The following is a 22,554-nucleotide window of genomic DNA, read 5'->3' on the forward strand; positions in this document are numbered from 1 at the left end:
TGTACCACAAAGATACTGCTGGAAACAGCCTTCTCCATGCCCGGGGCTGCTACCCGCAGCATGTGATACGAAATCTGCCAATCAGCGAATTCGTCAGAGCCAAAAGGGCCTGCACTCGTGACAAGGACTATAACTCTGCATGCACAGAGATTCAGGAGCGCCTCACAGTTAGAGGGTATGATAAAAACACAGTTGGGCTAAGTTTCTACTTGTATTTCGGGGGGGTCCACAACCCATGTTGTATACCTTGCAACCTGTTCTGTGTGCAGCCTCCAGTATGTAGGCTGCACGTCCAGAAAATTAAAAACTAGAATTGCAGAGCATACCCGCATGCCGCACAATGTGTAAGGTGACTTGTCTCACCTTGTTATGCAGGGCATAGAAAAAGTAAAGCCTCCAAAGCGAGGAGGAGACTGGACTGAACTGGTGTTCAGACGAGAGGCTTTTTGGACCCTCCTTCTGGACACCAGAAATCCAAAGGCATTAAATTAAAGAAATTACAGAATTGGCATATATTTATTAATAGCTATGTCTCCATAAACTTGCAATGTGGACTTTACATGTAAACTCACATGCTGCCACTGTTTAATGTGAATTGGTCCGTATATGATTCCATGCTTCCATCTACCTTGTGAACTGAACCACCTGCCTACAACAGGTGTGAACACAAGATGATTAGGTGTGGTCAGGTGACCCACCGGATGGTGGGCGGACTCTAAGACTGCTGATCTTATTCAGTACAAGGTATATAAGAAGCAAGTTATCTCAGAAAAGTTACCACCATGAATAAGATTTTTTGATAAACCGAAACGCATCAGCGTTTCTTTTAGTTTCTATGTGAGTTTATTTTTTTAGCACATGGATTTTAACGAGATGAATTAAAGGTTACGTTAGGGGAGCTGGATCGTACTTATTTTTGTATGGAATCTGTCTCCTCCATTTCTGAGATATAGTTTTTACTTTTGCATTGACAATGTGCACTTTTCTGTGAAACATAGGTGGGGACTTTTTGACTATTTCAAAAAGGGGTATGACTGCTAGGCTCAGCGTTGAGCAAACTTAATACACTCCCTCTCAGCCTCATATTCACATCCCTGAGACTGAATAACACCCCTCATACTCATATTCAGACCCAAAGCCTAGCACCCTTAGCCTCACACATTATTTTAAATTGCGTTCCCGACCATCTGACAATAAAAAAAATAAAAATTTAAAAAAGTGCAGATAGTCAACCAAATAATAAAATCCATATATCTGGAGAATCAAGGGGTGTAACAACAAAGTAGAAACAGCATTGAAATCAGGGCACCTGAGGCTACGATGTGAGATAGAACTAGATTTGATAATACTGACCACATGTCTTTTTAAAGCAATTGGTATGTAACTATTTTATTTTAAACCCTTTGTGCACTTTATAGTAATCCCAGCTATACCCCTTTAGATTGTTCAAACGACATCTAGAAATTGATGTAACCAGCTTTGAATTTATGAAATTGATGTAAGCAATTCTGTGCTATAGGCTTAAAGGGGTACTCCTGTAGAAAACAATATATATTTTTTTTTTTAAATCAACTGGTGCCAAAACGTCAAACAGATTTGTAAATTACTTCTATTAAAAATCTTAATCCTTCCAGTACTAATCAGCTGCTGTATGCTCCACAGGAAGCTGTATAGTTCTTTCCAGTCTGACCACAGTGCTCTCTGCTGACACCTCTGTCCTTGTCTGGAACTGTCCAGAGCAGGAGCAAATCCCCATAGCAAACCTCTCCTGCTCCGGACAGTTCCTGACATGGACAGAGGTGGCAACTGGGAGCACTATGGTCAACCTGAAAAGAATTCTAGAAAGAAATACAACTTCCTCTGTAGTATACAACAGCTGATAAGTATTGGAAAGATTAAAGGGGTATACCAGGCAAAAACTTTTTTTATATATCAACTGGCTCCGGAAAGTTAAACAGATTTGTAAATTACTTCTATTAAAAAATCTTAATCCTTCCAATAGTTATTAGCTTCTGAAGTTTTCTGTCTAATTGCTCAATGATGATGTCATGTCACGGGAGCTGTGCATAATGGGAGAATATCCCCATAGGAACTGCACAGCTCCCGGGACGTGAGTCATCAGAAAGCAGTTAGACAGAAAACAGCAACTCATCTTTAGAAGCTAATAACTATTGGAAGGATTAAGATGTTTTAATAGAAGTAATTTACAAATCTGTTTAACTTTCCGGAGCCAGTTGATATATAAAAAAAAGTTTTTGCCTGGAATACCCCTTTAAGATTTTTATATAAAAGTAATTTATAAATCTGTTCAACTTTCTGGCACAAGTTGATGAGAAAAAAATGTGTCTTCCACCAGAGTACCCCTTTAATAGTATAGTGGCAGACTTGCATGGGTATAGTTGCTGAGCACCATTTAAATGAATGCATTCAGTAACCTATAAACACTTGGGTGTTTGGTGCCCATATATAATTGCGCTTTCCAGATGTTGACCTCTCTGGTCCACTGCCACATGGTGTTGGGTTGCGAGGTCACACAGGAAATGATGGGCCCTCTTATTGTAGGTTTTCCAGGACTAGGAGGCTCTGGCTGTTCTCCGTGTGTAGGACATTTCTTATTACTTAGAGATTACAATCTGAAAACATGTTCATTAAGCTCAGCTGTTTCCTTAAAGAAAGCCGTGACCTGTGTTGTGGTTTGCATAAAAATAATTGGAATACCCTTGGCTAATTTCACAGCGAGTACCTTGAGGAACATCAAACGCAGCTGGATTTCCTGGCCGGCCAACAGAAAGACATAAAAAGAAACTCCAGACTGGTGAGCTTCTCAGTAACACGTTTCCACTTGCCACAGTCTTTACACTAATAATATGTGGTATTTTGTACTGCAGTCACCAATATAATGGCCTGGGAATAAATTGTCTCCTTAATGTTTCCTTAAGACTGTGTTCCCACATTGTATTTTACATATAGAAAAATATGCTGTAGAGCATGCTGCATACCGTATTTTTCGCCATATAAGACGCACTTTTTCTTCCCCAAAACTGGGGGGAAAAAGTCGGTGCGTCTTATACGGCGAATACACCCCTATCGCGGCGGTCCCTGCGGCCATCAACGGCCGGGACCCGCGGCTAATACAGGACATCACCGATCGCGGTGATGCCCTGTATTAACCCTTCAGACGCGGCGATCAAAGCTGACCGCCACGTCTGAAGGGAAAGTGACACTAACCCGGCTGTTCAGTCGGGCTGTTCGCGATTTCACCGTGGCGGTCCAGAACAGCCCGACTGAATAGCCGGGTTAGTGCTTACAGGACACCGGGAGGGACCTTACCTGCCTCCTCGGTGTCTTCTCCGTTCAGGGATCCCCTGTATGGCCAGCGCTCTCCTTCCTCGTCATCACGTACGTGCGCCGGCGTGCGTAACGACGTGATGGCGGCGACGGAGAGCGAGGATACCCGGCCGGCAGCAGAGACGTTCCGGAGCGACGGGGACACGGCGACAGCGATGGAGCGACATCCAGGGCAGCGGTGACTGGTCCGGAGCGGCGGGGACACGTGAGTATTACCTCCTATGCAGTGGTCTTCAATCTGCGGACCTCCAGATATTGCAAAACTACAACTCCCAGCATGCCCGGACAGCCAACGGCTGTCCGGGCATGCTGGGAGTTGTAGTTTTGCAACATCTGGAGGTCCGCAGGTTGAAGACCACTATTGGGTTCAAAATCTTTATTTTTTTAGATTTTGCACCTATAAATTGGGTGCGTCTTATACGCCGGTGCGTCCTATAGGACGAAAAATACGGTAAATCCTTGGATTTCTGACACAGATTTACATTTATTTTTTTGTCAAGGTTTTAAACACAGATTAGTGTTTCTGATATGTTTTCTCTGCAAAATATGCACAGATAAGTGAAATTTTGCATATTTAGGTGTAATTGAAACAAATTGAAAACATTTAACAATTATGCCTCAGATAAGTGCAGACTATGGCTTGTTTTCCTATTTAAAACAATGGATACCTATTGTTTAGGTTTTCCCATTAATATTTTGGCACATTTTGGTAAAACTATGAGGGGTCCCCTATGGTACTAAAATAAAAGTACCACACAATAATAATAACATACAATGATTCAATAACACTGCCTTACCACATCCAAATAATGCCACCAAACTGTATAAATAATACTGCAATACAGTGCCCAAGCAATACCACCATACGGTGCTCAAAATATGAGAGTGTTCCAGGATTAGAATAATGCCTTTATTCCCAGAAACTGAACTATGCTTTAAGCACCATAGACTTTTTATGTAATATTACCATGAAGTTCTCAAAAAATGAGCAAAAGAACAGTGCCCAAGTAATACCATCTTGCAGTCATCAAGTTGCGGTGCCAATGTGGTAACTTTGCCTGCAGGAAGACCCCCTAGATGGTGTAGTGCCTTTTTTACCCTCACTATATTCCAGACATGCTGGTACTTACCTAAGAGGATTAATTTTTTCGCACCACTGTATCCATCATTTTTCCGACATAGTTATTGATCTATTATACTATACACAGTACAGTTATATTTCCAGAACACACTATAGTATATAACCATATGGGGACAAACCACAGCAATAATACACATGCAAACCAAATTCAAAATAAATATACCATATAGCACCAAAGTATTGATAATGATAAGTTTTCTTTTGTACCAGTAAAGTTATCAAATAAAAACACTTACAAACATCCTACGAAAGCTTGAGAAGAAAATTGGCATTAGCGTTGCCTGTGGCCTTCCTATACATATTGTTAACATCATGTGACAGCTTAGGGTGTCCTAAATATAGTACTGTTGATAGTTTGATACACAGATCACACCCCCTCATCCCGATTCCTAAGACATTAGTGTTTTTCTACCTGTTTTTCCCCTCTGATTCCCTGATAGACAGGCAGAAAAAAATTAATGTTTCAGGAACATGATGTTAAAGAAGATGTCCAGTAATAACAAATGTATCCGCTGTCACGCCCCCTCCCATAAGACATGAATAGAGGTGGCATGGCGTGACATCGTAAGGGAGGGGAGCGGTGGCGTGACATCACATCTCCTGCCATGGGAACCCAGTGTTCTAAACATACTGCTGTACGGAGATCGCGGGGGGACCCCCACAATAGACCCTTTAACCCCATCCAATAGGGCTAGTCCGCTGTATAACAAACAGCAAATCCGTGGAAGAAATCCAAGAACTGGTGCAGATTCTCTTACAAATTCCCAATGGAGTTTTCTAGTAAGAAAAAGCAGTTTTGTATAAATATGTCCTATTGGTGCCATTATCTTTATTATTAACTTTTGCATCACCTGATAAAGGCTATACATCAAACGTCTTACACATTTACCCCTAATATGATTTATTTTCACTGTTTTATTGAACTGCTTCTTACATGCAAATATTAATTTTTTCACTATTGATCTGTAAAAAAATGAGCACAATAAAGAGAAATCATTTTACATGCAGTATCACATTCTTTTTTGGGGAAACATTTTATTGCTGTTTCTTAAACGGTTTATCAGTTTGCGTTCATACAACATCATTGTTTTGTAAAATAAAGTTCTGCAACTTTGTAATATAAAAGACACAGTAAGAAGCTGTGCACCTTTGTAAGCAAAACATTTTAAGGGCACGCTGTTCAGACTCTTATTGCAAACAAAAAGAACATTTTCCATTTACCAAAAGCAATCATACAGGGGGTTTAAAATTACAGAGGAAGATATAGAGTCATGGCTGTAAATGTTGGCACCCCTGAAATTTCTCAAGGAAATGAAGTATTTCTCACAGAAAAGGATTGCAGTAACACATGTTTTGCTATACACACATCTATTCCCTTTGTGTGTATTGGAACTAAACCAAAAAAAGAAGGAAAAAAAAGCAAATTAGACATAATGTCATACCAAACTCCAAAAATTGGCTGGACAAAATTATTGGCACCCTTAACTTAATATTTGGTTGCACACCCTTTGGAAAAAATTACTGAAATCAGTCGCGTCCTATAACCATCAATAAGCTTCTTATACCTCTCAGCCGGAATGTTGGACCACTCTTCCTTTGCAAACTGCTCCAGGTCTCTCTTATTGGAAGGGCGCCTTTTCCCAACTGCAATTTTAAGATCTCTCCACAGGTGTTCAATGGGATTTAGATCTGGACTCATTGCTGCCACTTCAGAACTCTCCAGCGCTTTGTTGCCATCCATTTCTGGGTGCTTTTTGACGTATGTTTGTGTGGTCATTGTCCTTCTAGAAGACCCAAGATCTCGGATGCAAACCCAGCTTTCTGACACTGGGCTGTACAGTGCGACCCAAAATCCATTGGTAATCCTCAGATTTCATGATGCCTTGCACACATTCAAGGCACCCAGTGCCAGAGGCAGCAAAACAACCCCAAAACATCATTGAACCTCCACCATATTTCACTGTATATACTGTGTTCTTTTCTTTGTAGGTCTCATTCCATTTTCGGTAAACAGTAGAATGAAGTGCTTTACCAAAAAGCTCTATCTTGGTCTCATCTGTTCACAAGACATTTTCCCATAAGGATTTTGGCTTACTTCAATTCATTTTGGCAAAATGTAGTCTTGCTTTTTTATGTCTCTGTGTCAGCAGTGGGGTCCTCCTGGGTCTCCTGCCATAGCGTTTTATTTCATTTGAATGTCGACGGATGGTTCGCGCTGACACTAATGCTCCCTGAGCCTGCAGGACAGCTTGAATATCTTTGGAACTTGTTTGGGGCTGCTTATCCACCACCTGGACTATCCTGCGTTGACACCTTTCATAAATTTTTCTCTCTTCCTTCCATGCCCAGGGAGACTAGCTACAGTGCCATGGGTTGCAAACTTCTTGATAATGTTGCGCACTGTGGACAAAGGCAAATCTAGATCTCTGGAGATGGACTTGTAACCTTTAGATTGTTGATATTTTTCCACAATTTTGGTTCTCAAGTCCTCAGACCGTTCTTTTCTCCTCTTTCTATTGTCCATGCTTAGTGTGGCACACACAGACACACAATGCAAAGACTAAATGAACTTCTCTCCTTTTTATTTGTTTACAGGTGTGATTTTTTTTTATATTGCCCACACCTGTTACTTGCCCCTGGTGAGTTTAAAGAAGCATCACATGCTTGAAACAATCTTATTTATCCACAATTTTGAAAGGGTGCCAATAATTTTGTCCAGCCCATATTTGGAGTTTGGTGTGACATTATGTCCAATCAGATTTTTTTCCACCCTTTTTTGGTTTAGTTCTAATACACACAAAGGGAACAAACATGTGTATAGCAAAACGTGTTATTGCAATCCTTTTCTGTGAAAAAATATTTAAATTTCTTGAAAATTTTCAGGGGTGCCAACATTTACGGCCATGACTATATGTATGTATATATATTATACAAACTCTCATTATTCATATTATTTTCAAAAAATAAATTACCCCAAAAATCTTTAGTATGTCATACAAGTGAAAACACACTGACTGACCTTTCTCTATTGCAGGGCTATGTGTATGACCTGGACAAGGTGAGTTCTTCCAAGTAACCACTGCTCCTATTATGATAATTATTGTTTGGTTACGGCATCCTAATCACTGTCTCTATTTTCTCCGTCTTATTTTATTGCTTCTGGTTCCTGCATATAACCATAATACATGATGGGTCAGTGAGCATATATATTATACTTCTGTCTGTATGAAGAATTCTCAGTGAAACCATTATAATCAGATATAGGCACCTTCTGCAGATTGGGTTTAGGCGTTTTTCAGCCTTTTGTGATTGGTGATCTCATATTTTTAGTGTTGGTATAATATTCAGTAGAAATTTGTACAGTATACACTGATCATCCATCCATCCTTGTCCTCGCTGCACAGAGCCCTGCTTGTCCTCACTGCACAGAGCCCTACTTGTCCTCACTGCACAGAGCCCTGCTTGTCCTCACTGCACAGAGCCCTGCTTGTCCTCACTGCACAGAGCCCTGCTTGTCCTCCCTGTACAGAGCCCTGCTTGTCCTCACTGTACAGAGCCCTGCTTGTCCTCACTGTACAGAGCCCTGCTTGTCCTCACTGTATAGAGCCCTGCTTGTCCTCACTGTACAGAGCCCTGCTTGTCCTCACTGCACAGAGCCCTGCTTGTCCTCACTGCACAGAGCCCTGCTTGTCCTCACTGCACAGAGCCCTGCTTGTCCTCACTGCACAGAGCCCTGCTTGTCCTCACTGCACAGAGCCCTGCTTGTCCTCAGTGCACAGAGCCCTGCTTGTCCTCACTGCACAGAGCCCTGCTTGTCCTCACTGCACAGAGCCCTGCTTGTCCTCGGTGTACAGAGCCCTGCTTGTCCTCGGTGTACAGAGCCCTGCTTGTCCTCGGTGTACAGAGCCCTGCTTGTCCTCGGTGTACAGAGCCCTGCTTGTCCTCGGTGTACAGAGCCCTGCTTGTCCTCGGTGTACAGAGCCCTGCTTGTCCTCGGTGTACAGAGCCCTGCTTGTCCTCGGTGCGCAGAGCCCTGCTTGCCCTCAGTGCGCAGAGCCCTGCTTGTCCTCAGTGTCCAGAGCCCTGCTTGTCCTCAGTGCGCAGAGCCCTGCTTGTCCTCAGTGCGCAGAGCCCTGCTTGTCCTCAGTGCGCAGAGCCCTGCTTGTCCTCAGTGTGCAGAGCCCTGCTTGTCCTCGGTGCGCAGAGCCCTGCTTGTCCTCGGTGCGCAGAGCCCTGCTTGTCCTCGGTGCACAGAGCCCTGCTTGTCCTCGCTGCGCAGAGCCCTGCTTGTCCTCGCTGCGCAGAGCCCTGCTTGTCCTCAGTGCGCAGAGCCCTGCTTGTCCTCAGTGCGCAGAGCCCTGCTTGTCCTCACTGCACAGAGCCCTGCTTGTCCTCACTGCACAGAGCCCTGCTTGTCCTCACTGCACAGAGCCCTGCTTGTCCTCGGTGTACAGAGCCTTTCTTGTCCTCGGTGTACAGAGCCCTGCTTGTCCTCGGTGTACAGAGCCCTGCTTGTCCTCGGTGCACAGAGCCCTGCTTGCCCTCGGTGCGCAGAGCCCTGCTTGTCCTCAGTGTCCAGAGCCCTGCTTGTCCTCAGTGCGCAGAGCCCTGCTTGTCCTCAGTGCACAGAGCCCTGCTTGTCCTCGGTGCGCAGAGCCCTGCTTGTCCTCGGTGCGCAGAGCCCTGCTTGTCCTCGGTGCGCAGAGCCCTGCTTGTCCTCGCTGTGCAGAGCCCTGCTTGTCCTCGCTGTACAGAGCCCTGCTTGTCCTCGCTGTACAGAGCCCTGCTTGTCCTCGCTGTACAGAGCCCTGCTTGTCCTCGGTGTACAGAGCCCTGCTTGTCCTTGGTGCACAGAGCCCTGCAACTCAAAATGTTTTTTTGCTGATGACAGGTACACTTTCCACCTTGATTGCTTTATCATGTACCTCATTCCTGTACAATGATTTTTTTGTGGCTAAGGCATTAACCTGCTGAAAGAGATCATTTCCATTAAGAAGGAGACTTGGTCTGTACAGTACTTAAGTAGGTTTTCTGTGCCACAGTAACATCCACATGGTGCTGGTAGCCAAGGTTTTCAGCTGACCATTGCTCATCACACTGCGTCTGCCAGCTTGTCTTCTTCTCAAATAGAATCCTGGTGCCATGTCTTCCCTCCCATAAGTGACACACACGCACCTGGTTGTCCACATGATGGAAAATGTAATCAGACCAGGTCCCTTTCTTCCATTGCTTCATGCTACAGTTCTGGTGGTCATGTGCACATTGTGGACACTTTTGGCAGTGGGCAGGGGCAGCATGGACAATGAACGGTCTGAGGGACATATACACAGCAAGCTGTGATGCACTGTGTGATCTGACACCTCTCTGTCATAGCTAACGGTCACTTTTTCAGCAGTTTTCTTTACAAAAGCTCTTTTGTGGGATTGGGCCAGATGTGCTAACCTTTATTCCCCTCACCCATCTGTGGCTTGTGGCTCAGAGCCCTATTACAAACGGTGATTGTCGTCCAAACAGGCTATTAATCACCTTGCATATTGGGGCCAGTGATCACCTGATGAACAAGCAAACACTCATTCTTCCGCTGATCATTAGGTTTTCACAAGTTTAGAAATGGTTGCAGCCAACAACGACAGAAGAAAGGGCCAGTGCACGCCTGATACTGAGCTGTATAATGGTCTCAGTAAACAAGCGCTAATCTAGGATATTAATGCTTGTATTGAGTGGGGGTAGGACTGTATAATACAGCCCTTACTGCTACTAATTGCTTTCTGCCACTGTCTTTTATATGGTCCATTTTATTCATTACACAGTGATATGACTGATCAGTTTATTCTACACCTTGGTAGCATTTTAATTTCAGAACCACTTTAATAAGTAGATATACTTCCAAAAGTCACATTTTGTGTTTTGCACAGATTACAGAAAGTTTTGAATTATTGGAAGTATATAGTAAATGAAGACTACAGCTCTTTGTTTGATCATCCATTGATCCATTGATGCTTTGTACATGGAAGCCTCCCATTTCTCCCCTAATAGTGGGTTTCTGAATAAACTATGATGGAGCATGTTAGATTTCACCCTGTCAGATACTTTGTTCCTATGGATGATTGGGGGATTTTATACCTTTCACTTCATAGAAGCATACAAACACAAACTACTGAGCCAAGTTAGTAAGTGTATGGTTAAAGGGTACCTCTCATCAAAAAAACTTTTGATATATTATAGATTAATGTATGCAGAGTAACTTTACAATTGCATGTTATTAAAAAATATGCTTCTTTCTATTAAATTTTCCACTTTGAAGAAATGACCACTAGGGGTCTCCCTACCAGTCCTGGCAGCAAGCATTTCAGACTCATGCTGGAGTCCTAAACACTACGAGCTGCCAGTCTGCTTTGTTCACAAAGGAGAACACTCAGAGCTGCCAGCCTGCTTTGTTCACAGCCTGTTTGGCTGTGAACAAAGCAGGCTTGCAGCTCTGAGTGTTCAGGACTCCAGCATGAGTCAGAAATGCTTGCTGACAGGACTGATCGGGAAAAATACAATAGAAAGAAGCATATTTTTCATTAACATGCTATTGGAAAGTTATTCAACATTCATTAATCTAAAATATAGCAAAAGTTTATTTGATGAGAGGTACCCTTTAATTTCAGCAAAATAAGGCCAGAAGCAGATGATGAAGCAGCAAATTTCTTACACTTTTCTATGTCTACCTCATAATTTGACACATATCTTTAGAGCCTGAAAAAAGAATTGTGTAAATGAACTGAACAAATCTTTTTTTTCTTTGCTTCTTAAGGAAATTCGCTTAATTGAAAGACATATTAGGAAGTTGGAGTTCCACATCAGTAAGGTAAGTGGTATGCAGCAATCTTTTTTTATTATTTAGATATTTGTAGGTGACCGGGTGCAGCCGCAAAGCACATGATCTTCCGTCACCATATTCCCACATCTGGGGGACAGATGTCACATTGTTCAGATACACATCCTATGACACATAGATTCCTTCAACATTTTTCTTGCATTTTTACAGCTCTTAAGGTTAACTCTACTCAAAAAGTTACAGGGTGCAGGTTAAACATTGAACCCCAAGACTTTAATGTAATAGGGTCCAATGAGCATGTGAGGGTCCATTGAGTATGGTGTCGAATTAACCATGACACAGGGCTTAGCCTATAGTTTGTTAGAAAACTTACGTAGATACAGGTTCTCTGACTATCAGCAGCACCATTCTGCCACACTCACCACCTCCATTGGTGTCACACAATTATGTCAACGATAAAACTACTTTCGTAGTCAATGGTATTAGCTTCCAGTCCTCTACCAACCATTGTTCAGCATGTCATGCGACCATAACAAGAAAGTAAAGGAATATCCAGCTCACCCTCCTAATGTCGTGCGCGGGTCCTCACCCAGGCTCCGTGTGTCCAACAATGAAGAAAGAAGACAAAAAGATCCAGCACTTGACGAAATCCACCGCTTTATTCAATCCTCCATAAAAACAGCATGGCAACGCACAATTCACAAGGTATGTGCAATCTTGACATACAACATATTAATATAGAAAATATTGAGCAACAAAATAACCATAATAGGAAACAATAGATGAGGAAACAAATATGTTGTATATTTAATCAACAAAACTAGGTTGCTTGAAATTGGATCTAAAGTTCTATCTTTGGTTATAACCCTTTGTTGTAACTATTGGAACTCCCATGTTGGAGTTATTTTAATTAATACGGCGTCTTATACGGCAACACACCTGGAGTACCACCTATTTAGCTACACCGGCTACTAGAGATGAGCAAACTTACAGTAAATTCGATTCGTCACGAACTTCTCAGCTCGGCAGTTGATGCCTTACCCTGCATAAATGAGTTCAGCTTTCAGGTGCTCCCGTGGGCTGAAAAAGGTGGATACAGTCCTAGGAGACTCTTTGAGAACGCCGTGTGACGGCGAAACATGTAGAGGCGGCAATTTTGTGTTTTAATTAGTGTCACAATTGGGAAGTTTGGGCTTCTACAGAGCCCTGTACACTGGAGCCATGTTGCCCCAATAACTATTATTTTCCCATGTGACATTGTATTTTTAATCATCACTTTCTGGATTTGTTACTTTTTACATATATACTATTAAAAGTTATGTTTTAGGGGGGAGAAAATTGAGGTGTTTGCACCCCAGGCTGTGGCCTTGGGGTTTGGTTAATTATATTTCCTAGGACTGTATCCACCTTTTCCAGCCCACCGGAGCACCTGAAAGCTGAACTTATTTATGCAGGCTAAGTCATCAACTCAACTGCTCAGCAGAGAAGTTGGTGACGAATCGAATTTACTGTAAGTTCGCTCATCTCTACCGGCTACCATAGAACGTATCTTTTGACAAAGAGTGCATGCGCTCGAAACGCGTCAAGATTGCACATACCTTGTGAATTGTGTGTTGCCATGCTGTTTTTATGGAGGATTGAATAAAGCTGTGGATTTCGTCAAGTGCTGGATCATTTTGTCTTCTTTCTTCATGCAACCATAACACATTCCCCTTCTTGCTTGGCTTTTTCCCTTTAACATTTATGTAACCCCTTCCTATGATGTACAAGGTGTAACAAGTCCCGCCCCCTTTAATAAAGTAGTGTGAATGTGGTGGAACGGCGCTTTTGTTTCTCATGATTATCCCTACATTATGTTTTTTTTTTTTTCTGTTTTTTTTGTTTTTAAGAACTGTCCATTTAAGGGTATGTTCACATGTACAGGATCTGCTGCATATTTTATGCCGCTGATTTTGCTACCCATAGAAGTTAATGGCTGGCAAAATCAGCTTTGCAAAATATGCAGCAAATCCTGTACGTTTGAACGTACCCTAATAGTGTATAGTAATATAGGGGAAGATTTATCAAAACCGGTGCAATGAAAAAGTGGATCAGTTGCCCATAGCAGATTGCTTCTTTAATTTAAAAAAAAAAAATTGTGACCTGTAAAAAATAAAAGAAGCAATCTGATTGGTTGCTATGAGCAACACAGGTTTTGATAAATCTCCCCCCTCAGTTGAGACACCATTTATTCTATTATACTTGGCAGTATTGTGCACAATATTTCCCACAAGAAAAGTGATTCTCATAATCCTAGAGCATCGAGATAAGTTTATTGATTGTTGTGGGTGAAATCGTCCTCCAGACGACTAGAATGAGGCCTCTGACCACGGTGTTGGAGCCTGCAGAGATGAGACGGGATTGGGAATTGTAGCTATTAGCAGGACGTTCATCGCTGTGACCTCACTACAGAGCAGCTCTTTTATCTCGGTCATTTGTTGCAATGCTATCTGCTGTTTTTCCTCCCCAGTAAACTGTAATTTAGGAAAGTCCTTGTCATCCGATTGCCTGGGTGGAATGTGCAACATTTTTAAGGAAATGACTCTACGTTGCCCTGTAATTTGGAGGTCGTCAGTAAAGATAATATTCTTTCCACTGCTGGATTCCAGAACACCAAACATGACCATTATAAGACTCATTGTTTTGAATGACACGTTCCAGGGCTCAGTGCGGGCCCTGCTGCTACAGTCGATCATGTTACATAATGAGGATTATGTCCTTTCTTGTGCACAGTATTGGCCTCACCTATGTGACTGATTTTGTCCAGCTCTTGTCACCTCTCTGTATTCTGAGTCATGGAGACGAGAACCAGAGAGGGGAGTCCAGCTCTGTTTACTTGGTACCTGCTCTAGTCAGATGCTTCATATCATTTTTCATTTTGAGACAGTGTATTGTCAAAAGTACCGTATTTTTCGCCCTATAGGACGCACCGACGTTTAAGACGCACCCAATTTATAGGTGCAAAATCTAAAAAAATTAAGATTTTGAACCCAATAGTGGTCTTCAACATGCGGACCTCCAGATGTTGCAAAACTACAACACCCAGCATGCCCGAACAGCCGTTGGCTGTCCGAGCATGCTGGGAGTTGTAGTTTTGCAACATCTGGAGGTCCACAGATTGAAGACCACTGCATAGGAGGTAATACTCACGTGTCCCCGCCACTCCGGACCCGTCACCACTGCCCTGGATGTCGCTCCATCGCTGTCGCCGTGTCCCCGTCGCTCCGGAACGTCTCTGCTGCCGGCCGGCTATCCTCGCTCTCCGTCGCCGCCATCACGTCGTTACGCACGCCGACGCACGCACGTACGCGACGACGTGATGATGAGGAAGGAGAGCGCCGGCCATACAGGGGATCCCTGAACGGAGAAGACACCGAGGAGGCAGGTAAGGTTCCCTCCCGGTGTCCTGTAAGCACTAACCCGGCTATTCTGTCGGGCTGTTCGGGACCGCCGCGGTGAAATCGCAGCGGTCCCGAACAGCCCGACTGAACAGCCGGGTTAGTGTCACTTTCCCTTCAGACGCGGCGGTCAGCTTTGATCGCCGCGTCTGAAGGGTTAATACAGGGCATCACCGCGATCGGTGATGTCCTGTATTAGCCGCGGGTCCCGGCCGCAGGGACCGCCGCGATAGGGGTGTATTCGCCGTATAAGACGCACCGACTTTTTCCCCCCAGTTTTGGGGAAGAAAAAGTGCGTCTTATACGGCAAAAAATACGGTAATTAAATAATCAGCTATACCTTATAGAGCAGTGGTCTTCAACCTGCGGACCTCCAGATGTTGCAAAACTACAACTCCCAGCATGCCCGGACAGCCAACGGCTGTCCGGGCATGCTGGGAGTTGTAGTTTTGCAACATCTGGAGGTCCGCAGGTTGAAGACCACTGTTATAGAGCATAAATAGAGTCTTAGAGCTCCCTTTATTAAAGGGGTACTCCGGTGGAATTTTTTTTTATTTTTTTTTTTTTTTTTTTTAAATCAACTGGTGCCAGAAAGTTAAACAGATTTGTAAATTACTTCTATTAAAAAATCTTAATCCTTCCTGTACTTATTAGCTGCTGAATACTACAGCGGAAATTCTTTTCTTTTTGAAACACAGAACTGTCTGCTGACATCACGAGCACAGTGCTCTCTGCTGACATCTCTGTCCATTTTAGGAACTGTCCAGAACAGCATATGTTTGCTATGGGGATTTCCTTTTACCCTGGGCAGTTCCTAAAATGGACAGAGATGTCAGCAGAGAGCACTGTGCTCATGATGTCAGCAGACAGCTCTGGGTTTCAAACCGAAAAGAATTTCCACTGTAGTATTCAGCAGCTAATAAGTACAGGAAGGATTAAGATTTTTTAATAGAAGTAATTTACAAATCTGTTTAACTTTCTGGCACCAGTTGATTTAAAAAAAAAAAGTTTTTCACCCTTTAACTTGTGGAGGAGGGTTCTCTGTGTAGAAGACCCAGAACATTTATTGAAATTTAAACAAATAGTTTTGTTGTTTGTTTTGATTTGTAAAGGAACATCACTTGTACTGCTTTCATCATACATACTCTACCGTTCACGGTTCCGACTCTATATCTATTGATTTATATTGTGGTGTTGGGTTTATCAGGATGCTAATATAACCAATAAATTCACAAGTCACCTGTTTATCTTCCCATAGATAGAGGAGCTGTATGAGACCTACTGCATACAATGGCGGCTACGTGTTGGAACGTGTAACATGAAACATGCATTTTCCCTATCTCCATCAACAAAAGCCTCCAGGGAAAGTCTCATAGAACTGAGCAAGAACTTCCAGGAGTGCACTGAGGTATGATGCATCCAGTGTGTACCAGCGTTTACGTGCTGCTAAAATGTTCAGACAGCACTTGTATTTCCTGAAATACTCTGTGCTGCTGAGACTTTGCCTCTTTTCACCTTTTCTCAGATTCAGCCCTGTCCTTATTAACATCATCACTGCTAGAACTCTGTGCTGCAGGCATCCTGCTTTCTCCAGTATGTGACTTTCGGTCTGTTACCTCCCACTTGTCTCCTGTTCTTCAGTCATCACTAAACCAGTTAGCAAAAATACTGCATGCATTGCATGATGCTGTATGAAGGAGCAGAATGGAAGACACACTCACCACTTTCTTGCTGGGATGAATAGTTTCTTTAATTGCAGCATGCTGTACAGAAAATAATCAGGTGCACAGAGAGCTGTAGGTGGAAACAGGCAGGGGGCGGCAACTAGTTTCGCACACGTGCGAGCCAGAGGAAGCGCCTACGTGCGCGAAACTAGTTGCCGCCCCCTGCGTGTTTCCACCTACAGCTTCCTGTGCACCCTTGTACCTGATTATTTTCTGTACAGCAAGCTGCAACTAAAGAAACTATTCATCCCAGCAAGAAAGTGGTGAGTGCGTCTTCCATTCTGCTCCTTCATACAGTGTATATCTGCTATTTCATATTGGATAACTGCACCACCATCTGGAGACGAGTCACAGCAAGCATACTTGTTGGTACATTTTATGATTACAACAACCTAAAAAAAGTCCTGTGTACTGTGGTCTGAATAAAATTGGGGAAAACCCAAAGCAACCACTAAAAAAACCTATAAATACGCCACTGCAGCGTATAGGGTAAACCCACCAAGAGTAAAAAGATGTATATAATAAAATAAATAAAAAGTATATTAATCTGAAAAATCAATTACCATAGAATTATATAAATATAATTTTATTTTACAAAAAATACATATATCATACACAAGCAAGAAAAGTTAGTAATAATATATAGCTATATAACATACATAAAAATAGTAATCATTAGCGCAATTTGATAATGTGTATAATTATTTAAAAAATATATTTATATGTATATATATATGTAAATAAATAAGCTTAAAAAATGCAAAGGATAGCAGGGACGGGAAAAAGGATGTAAAAAAGTTGTAATAAGGGAAGACGTAAATGTCGGGGTCAACTGATCACCAATGGATCATAAAAACACCTTTTGCTAAAAAATATATATACGTGCAATGTGACACTCAATTTAAAGCATAACAAAATGTATGTAACCTTAAAGATAAAGATATATAAGGTGCAATGTGCAACACAGAAATGTACGTGTATACTATAAATATAAGAAGAGGGAAAACAGTGCAAAAAACAAAAATTAAGGTGCTGGGAATAAAGGTGTCAGAATGTAAATACTTGACCCCACATGTAAAAAAAGGAGAATGGGTTCCACGTCCCTGCGATCGCCTCCAACGCGTTTCACCGTGACCGGCTTTGTCAAGGAGTATGCATATACTGAATAGCAGCAAGGATATATAGGGTATTCAATAAAGAACTATTAACACACCTGTGGTGTCAGGAAGCGCCTCAGCTAACTACCGGAAATGACCTACAACGCCAAAGATCTCTAGTGTCTAAAGGAACGTCCGGGCTACACCAAAATGGCACCCGACATCGTTCCTGCGCATGCGCGTCTGCATGGAGAAGATTTATATATATATGTAGTAGGAGAAACAGAGGCTCTGAGAAAATGGCGTCCATGGTCTATACTGCGCATCGTAAGTAACGGCTACAAAAAAATGGATATATTAGATATACATCCATAGGAATGGCGTCGGGCGCCATTTTTTTGTAGCCGTTACTTACGATGCGCAGTATAGACCATGGACGCCATTTTCTCAGAGCCTCTGTTTCTCCTACTACATATATATATAAATCTTCTCCATGCAGACGCGCATGCGCAGGAACGATGTCGGGTGCCATTTTGGTGTAGCCCGGACGTTCCTTTAGACACTAGAGATCTTTGGCGTTGTAGGTCATTTCCGGTAGTTAGCTGAGGCGCTTCCTGACACCACAGGTGTGTTAATAGTTCTTTATTGAATACCCTATATATCCTTGCTGCTATTCAGTATATGCATACTCCTTGACAAAGCCGGTCACGGTGAAACGCGTTGGAGGCGATCGCAGGGACGTGGAACCCATTCTCCTTTTTTTACATGTGGGGTCAAGTATTTACATTCTGACACCTTTATTCCCAGCACCTTAATTTTTGTTTTTTGCACTGTTTTCCCTCTTCTTATATTTATAGTATACACGTACATTTCTGTGTTGCACATTGCACCTTATATATCTTTATCTTTAAGGTTACATACATTTTGTTATGCTTTAAATTGAGTGTCACATTGCACGTATATATATTTTTTAGCAAAAGGTGTTTTTATGATCCATTGGTGATCAGTTGACCCCGACATTTACGTCTTCCCTTATTACAACTTTTTTACATCCTTTTTCCCGTCCCTGCTATCCTTTGCATTTTTTAAGCTTATTTATTTACATATATATATACATATAAATATATTTTTTAAATAATTATACACATTATCAAATTGCGCTAATGATTACTATTTTTATGTATGTTATATAGCTATATATTATTACTAACTTTTCTTGCTTGTGTATGATATATGTATTTTTTGTAAAATAAAATTATATTTATATAATTCTATGGTAATTGATTTTTCAGATTAATATACTTTTTATTTATTTTATTATATACATCTTTTTACTCTTGGTGGGTTTACCCTATACGCTGCAGTGGCGTATTTATAGGTTTTTTTACATTTTATGATTGCCTACACCGACACAGCCTCTTGCGGTCTCCCTCGCTAGCGGTGCCGGACATATATACCTTGTATCCAGATTGCATGATGCTATAAACATGAGGTCATTCTAACCCTACGCACTCCAACATTAAGCCCCATATACATTTTTTGAGCTATGGCACCTATATACATTAGGATACCAGCAAAAAGCTATTCTAATGTATACTGTGGCATGGCCATAGTCTATGCTTTTGTGTCCCTTATATATATATATTTGGACACTAAACTAGTGGACTATACTAGTAGACAATGTTCTACCTATTAAAGTCAATAGGAATATCATTGTATACTGACAGATGAATACCTTTTTTCTGTTGTCCTGACATATATTTGCAACATAACCCAAAAAGATAATGTAAACGGTGCCTAAGAACACATTTGAGATTCACATTGGCACAGGCTTCTTCAAAGGGTTTTCCAGACAAAGAAAATATTTTTAAAAGAATGCTTTTGATACATTTATTTAATATTATAATATCCCTTTTTTATTTATTTATTTTTTTGAAAAAGGTACAATTTCTTTGTAATATACTTTAAGGTGTGTGGCAGCAGTAAGATCTGACATGGTCTCTCTGCTATTACCAACTTCTGTGCTGGGAACTGCAGGGCTTCTCGTGCCCTGGGGATCTGCAGTGTACACAGCGCTAGTGACTGGTAGAGACTCTTCCCCCAATGTATAGTACCGTATTTTTCGCCGTATAAGACGCACTTTTTCTTCCCCAAAACTGGGGGGAAAAAGTTGGTGCATCTTCTACGGCGAATACACCCCTATCGCGGCGGTCCCTGCGGCCATCAACGGCCGGGACCCGCGGCTAATACAGGACATCACCGATCGCGGTGATGCCCTGTATTAAGCCTTCAGACGCGGCGATCAAAGCTGACCGCCGTGTCTGAAGGGAAAGTGACACTAACCCGGCGATTTCACAGCGGTGGTCCCGAACAGCCCGACTGAATAGCCTCGGTGTCTTCTCCGTTCAGGGATCCCCTGTATGGCCGGCGCTCTCCTTCCTCGTCATCACGTCGTCGCGTACGTCCATCACGTGCGTCGGTGTGCGTAACGACGTGATGGTGGCGACTGAGAGCGAGGATACCCGGCCGGCAGCAAAGACGTTCCGGAGCGACGGGGACACGGCGACAGCGATGGAGCGACATCCAGGGCAGCGGTGACGGGTCCGGAGCGGCGGGGACACGTGAGTATTACCTCCTCCTTCAGTGGTCTTCAATCTGCGGACCTCCAGATGTTGCAAAACCACAACTCCCAGCATGCCCGGACAGCCAACGGCTGTCCGTGCATGCTGGGAGTTGTAGTTTTGCAACATCTGGAGGTCCGCAGGTTGAAGACCACTATTGGGTTCAAAATCTTTATTTTTTTAGATTTTGCCCCTAAAAATTGGGTGCGTCTTATACGCCGGTGCGTCTAATATTCTAATATTCTAATACCGTGCTAAAATACATCAGAATACACAGGGGGAGGCTCTGCGTCTCTAGCGTTGTGTGCATTGCAGTGCTTGAGCGGTGTGGTTGAGGAGGACCGGAGTATGAGGAGACCGGCCATTCCCAACACAGTTGTTAGTGACCACAGAGAGCCCCATGTTGGCTCCCATCAGCTGCTACACGACATCTAAAAGTGTAATAAATAAAAAAAAAGGTACATTTTTACATAAAATCATGTTATAAAATTATAGAACTTGATGAAAGCAATATTATTTAGTTTTATTATATTACTAATCATATTGGGAATTATTCCTTGTAGGACCCTGGCCTATGGACAAATTTACACAATGGCTTGCTTTTGCATTACCCATCTTTTAATTCATATCTGTTTGGTTGGGCAGATACTTTAAACTTTTTCATTTAAATGTGGTCAAAAGTGACATCAGGGAAAAGTTTAGCTGCATTTGAGGGGTTAGGAAGCCTCGACCCAATAATGATGACATTACTCTGCTAAGTAATGTATCTATATGTAAAGAGGCGCTGATGACATTCATGAGGCCTTTATAGATCATGTCCTACAGTCCAGCAGGCATCTGCTTTAAATTAGTGCAACAGGCTGAAAATGTCCATAAACAGTGAAGACATGCCAGATACACGTGTGCTCGATGAGGGAGGACAGATGTTATTTGTCTCTATGTGTAGATCTTGATGGAAATAAACCGGTCCCAGCAGCTGCGTTATTACTGGGATCGGCTGCCTGGCCTTTCTCATTGTAAATGTGGTGACATCTCTGAATAAACCCTGTGACTTGCCATACCCTTTCTCTGCATCTGTCTATTAAAAGAACAGACCTTTATATACAAAAGAGATTTCTTGGGTTAATAGAACTGCAATAGGTTTTAACACATGAGAAGCGTTTATCATATGCATTCATGTTTTCCTGATCTCCCTTGCATTTTTAAGTATTTTTGAATGCTTAGTAAGGGGACATATGTGAATTATTACATGTTAAACATTGTAGAAAAGAGGCTCAGCAACTTTCTGATAGACTTTGTTTTAACCATTTCAAGATATCTGCTTGCTGTCAGTTAATATACACATAGGCCCAGATTTATCAAACTGTGTGAGAGAAAGTGTGGAGAGATTTTTCCTCCGCAACCAATCACAGCTCAGCAAACGAGCTCTGGTAAAGTGAAAGCTGAGCTGTGATTGGTCACTATGGGGAAATCACTCCATTTTTACTGTCACACAGCTTGATAAATCTAGGCCATAATGTTTACATTTAGAGGCTAAAAATGTCCTGTGGCTACAGCCACCGGGTTTTAGAAGTGAAAGCTCCAAAACACTGTTTCTACAAGCCCTGAGTCTGTATGAGCAGTTTATTAAAGGGAACCAGTCATCAGATTTTACCCTAGAAGAGCACTCACAAATAATCATCACACACATTATGGTTATTAGTATCAAAACAGTCATCAAGACGGATTCATGGCTGAAACTTGTCACCTCTGTTTGCCAGGCGTCATTGACAGGCAAGGTGTTTCCTATGTCGCTGCCAGTCAACTTCAGGGAATCACTGCGTGTGAATAACGCGGTGTGAAGAAGATTGCTGCGGGACACCTTATTAGATATTATGGAATCAGCGGACAAAAAATTCACATCTGCACTCACCTGTAGAAACTTCACTTTATTGCATCCTCTTCATAAAACAGAAGCCGGCCTGGTGGGATCGGGCCAGAGGAAGCTGTTTTTTGACGCGAAACCAGCTGTTTTCCAGCTTCGGCTGTTGCGCTTCTTTTCCCGATCCCACCAGGCCGGCTTCTGTTTTATGAAGATGATGCAATAAAGTGAAGTTTCTACAGGTGAGTGCAGATGTGAATTTTTTTCTCTGCTGATTCTATGCAGATGTCTCCTTTTCTTATGCATCTTGCACCCCTGTTCTCCGGATGTGACTTCTCCCTGCACGGGATACTCCCTTTTTGCATGATATGACCTTCAGTAGTGCCGTCTTATCTTTTTTTATACTGTCTGTTATTAGATATTATGCTGCTGTCCAGGTGTTAAATAATCCATTTTGGACAAAAGGCTAAAACGCTGATCAATGGTTTTTAGATGGTGTCCC

The 22,554-nt window shown here is 42.4% G+C and overlaps 1 protein-coding gene across 5 annotated transcripts in view; it reads left to right on the forward strand.

Moving 5' to 3' along the window:
• The window catches only part of RIPOR3 (RIPOR family member 3), a 209,861-nt gene that overhangs the window by 135,897 nt on the left and 51,410 nt on the right, over positions 1-22,554 (forward strand). For 4 of the 5 annotated variants that reach the window (XM_056549214.1, XM_056549211.1, XM_056549213.1 and 1 more), the window contains 4 exons: positions 2,737-2,815; positions 7,524-7,547; positions 11,289-11,342; positions 16,008-16,157. In XM_056549214.1, coding sequence (XP_056405189.1) covers positions 2,737-2,815; positions 7,524-7,547; positions 11,289-11,342; positions 16,008-16,157 — 307 coding nt within the window. The remainder of the gene's footprint in view (positions 1-2,736; positions 2,816-7,523; positions 7,548-11,288; positions 11,343-16,007; positions 16,158-22,554) is intronic. The other variant, XM_056549212.1, reaches the window with a different exon arrangement.

The sequence above is a fragment of the Hyla sarda genome, chromosome 12, assembly GCF_029499605.1.
Source record: "Hyla sarda isolate aHylSar1 chromosome 12, aHylSar1.hap1, whole genome shotgun sequence".
Classification (NCBI taxonomy): Eukaryota; Metazoa; Chordata; class Amphibia; order Anura; family Hylidae; genus Hyla; species Hyla sarda.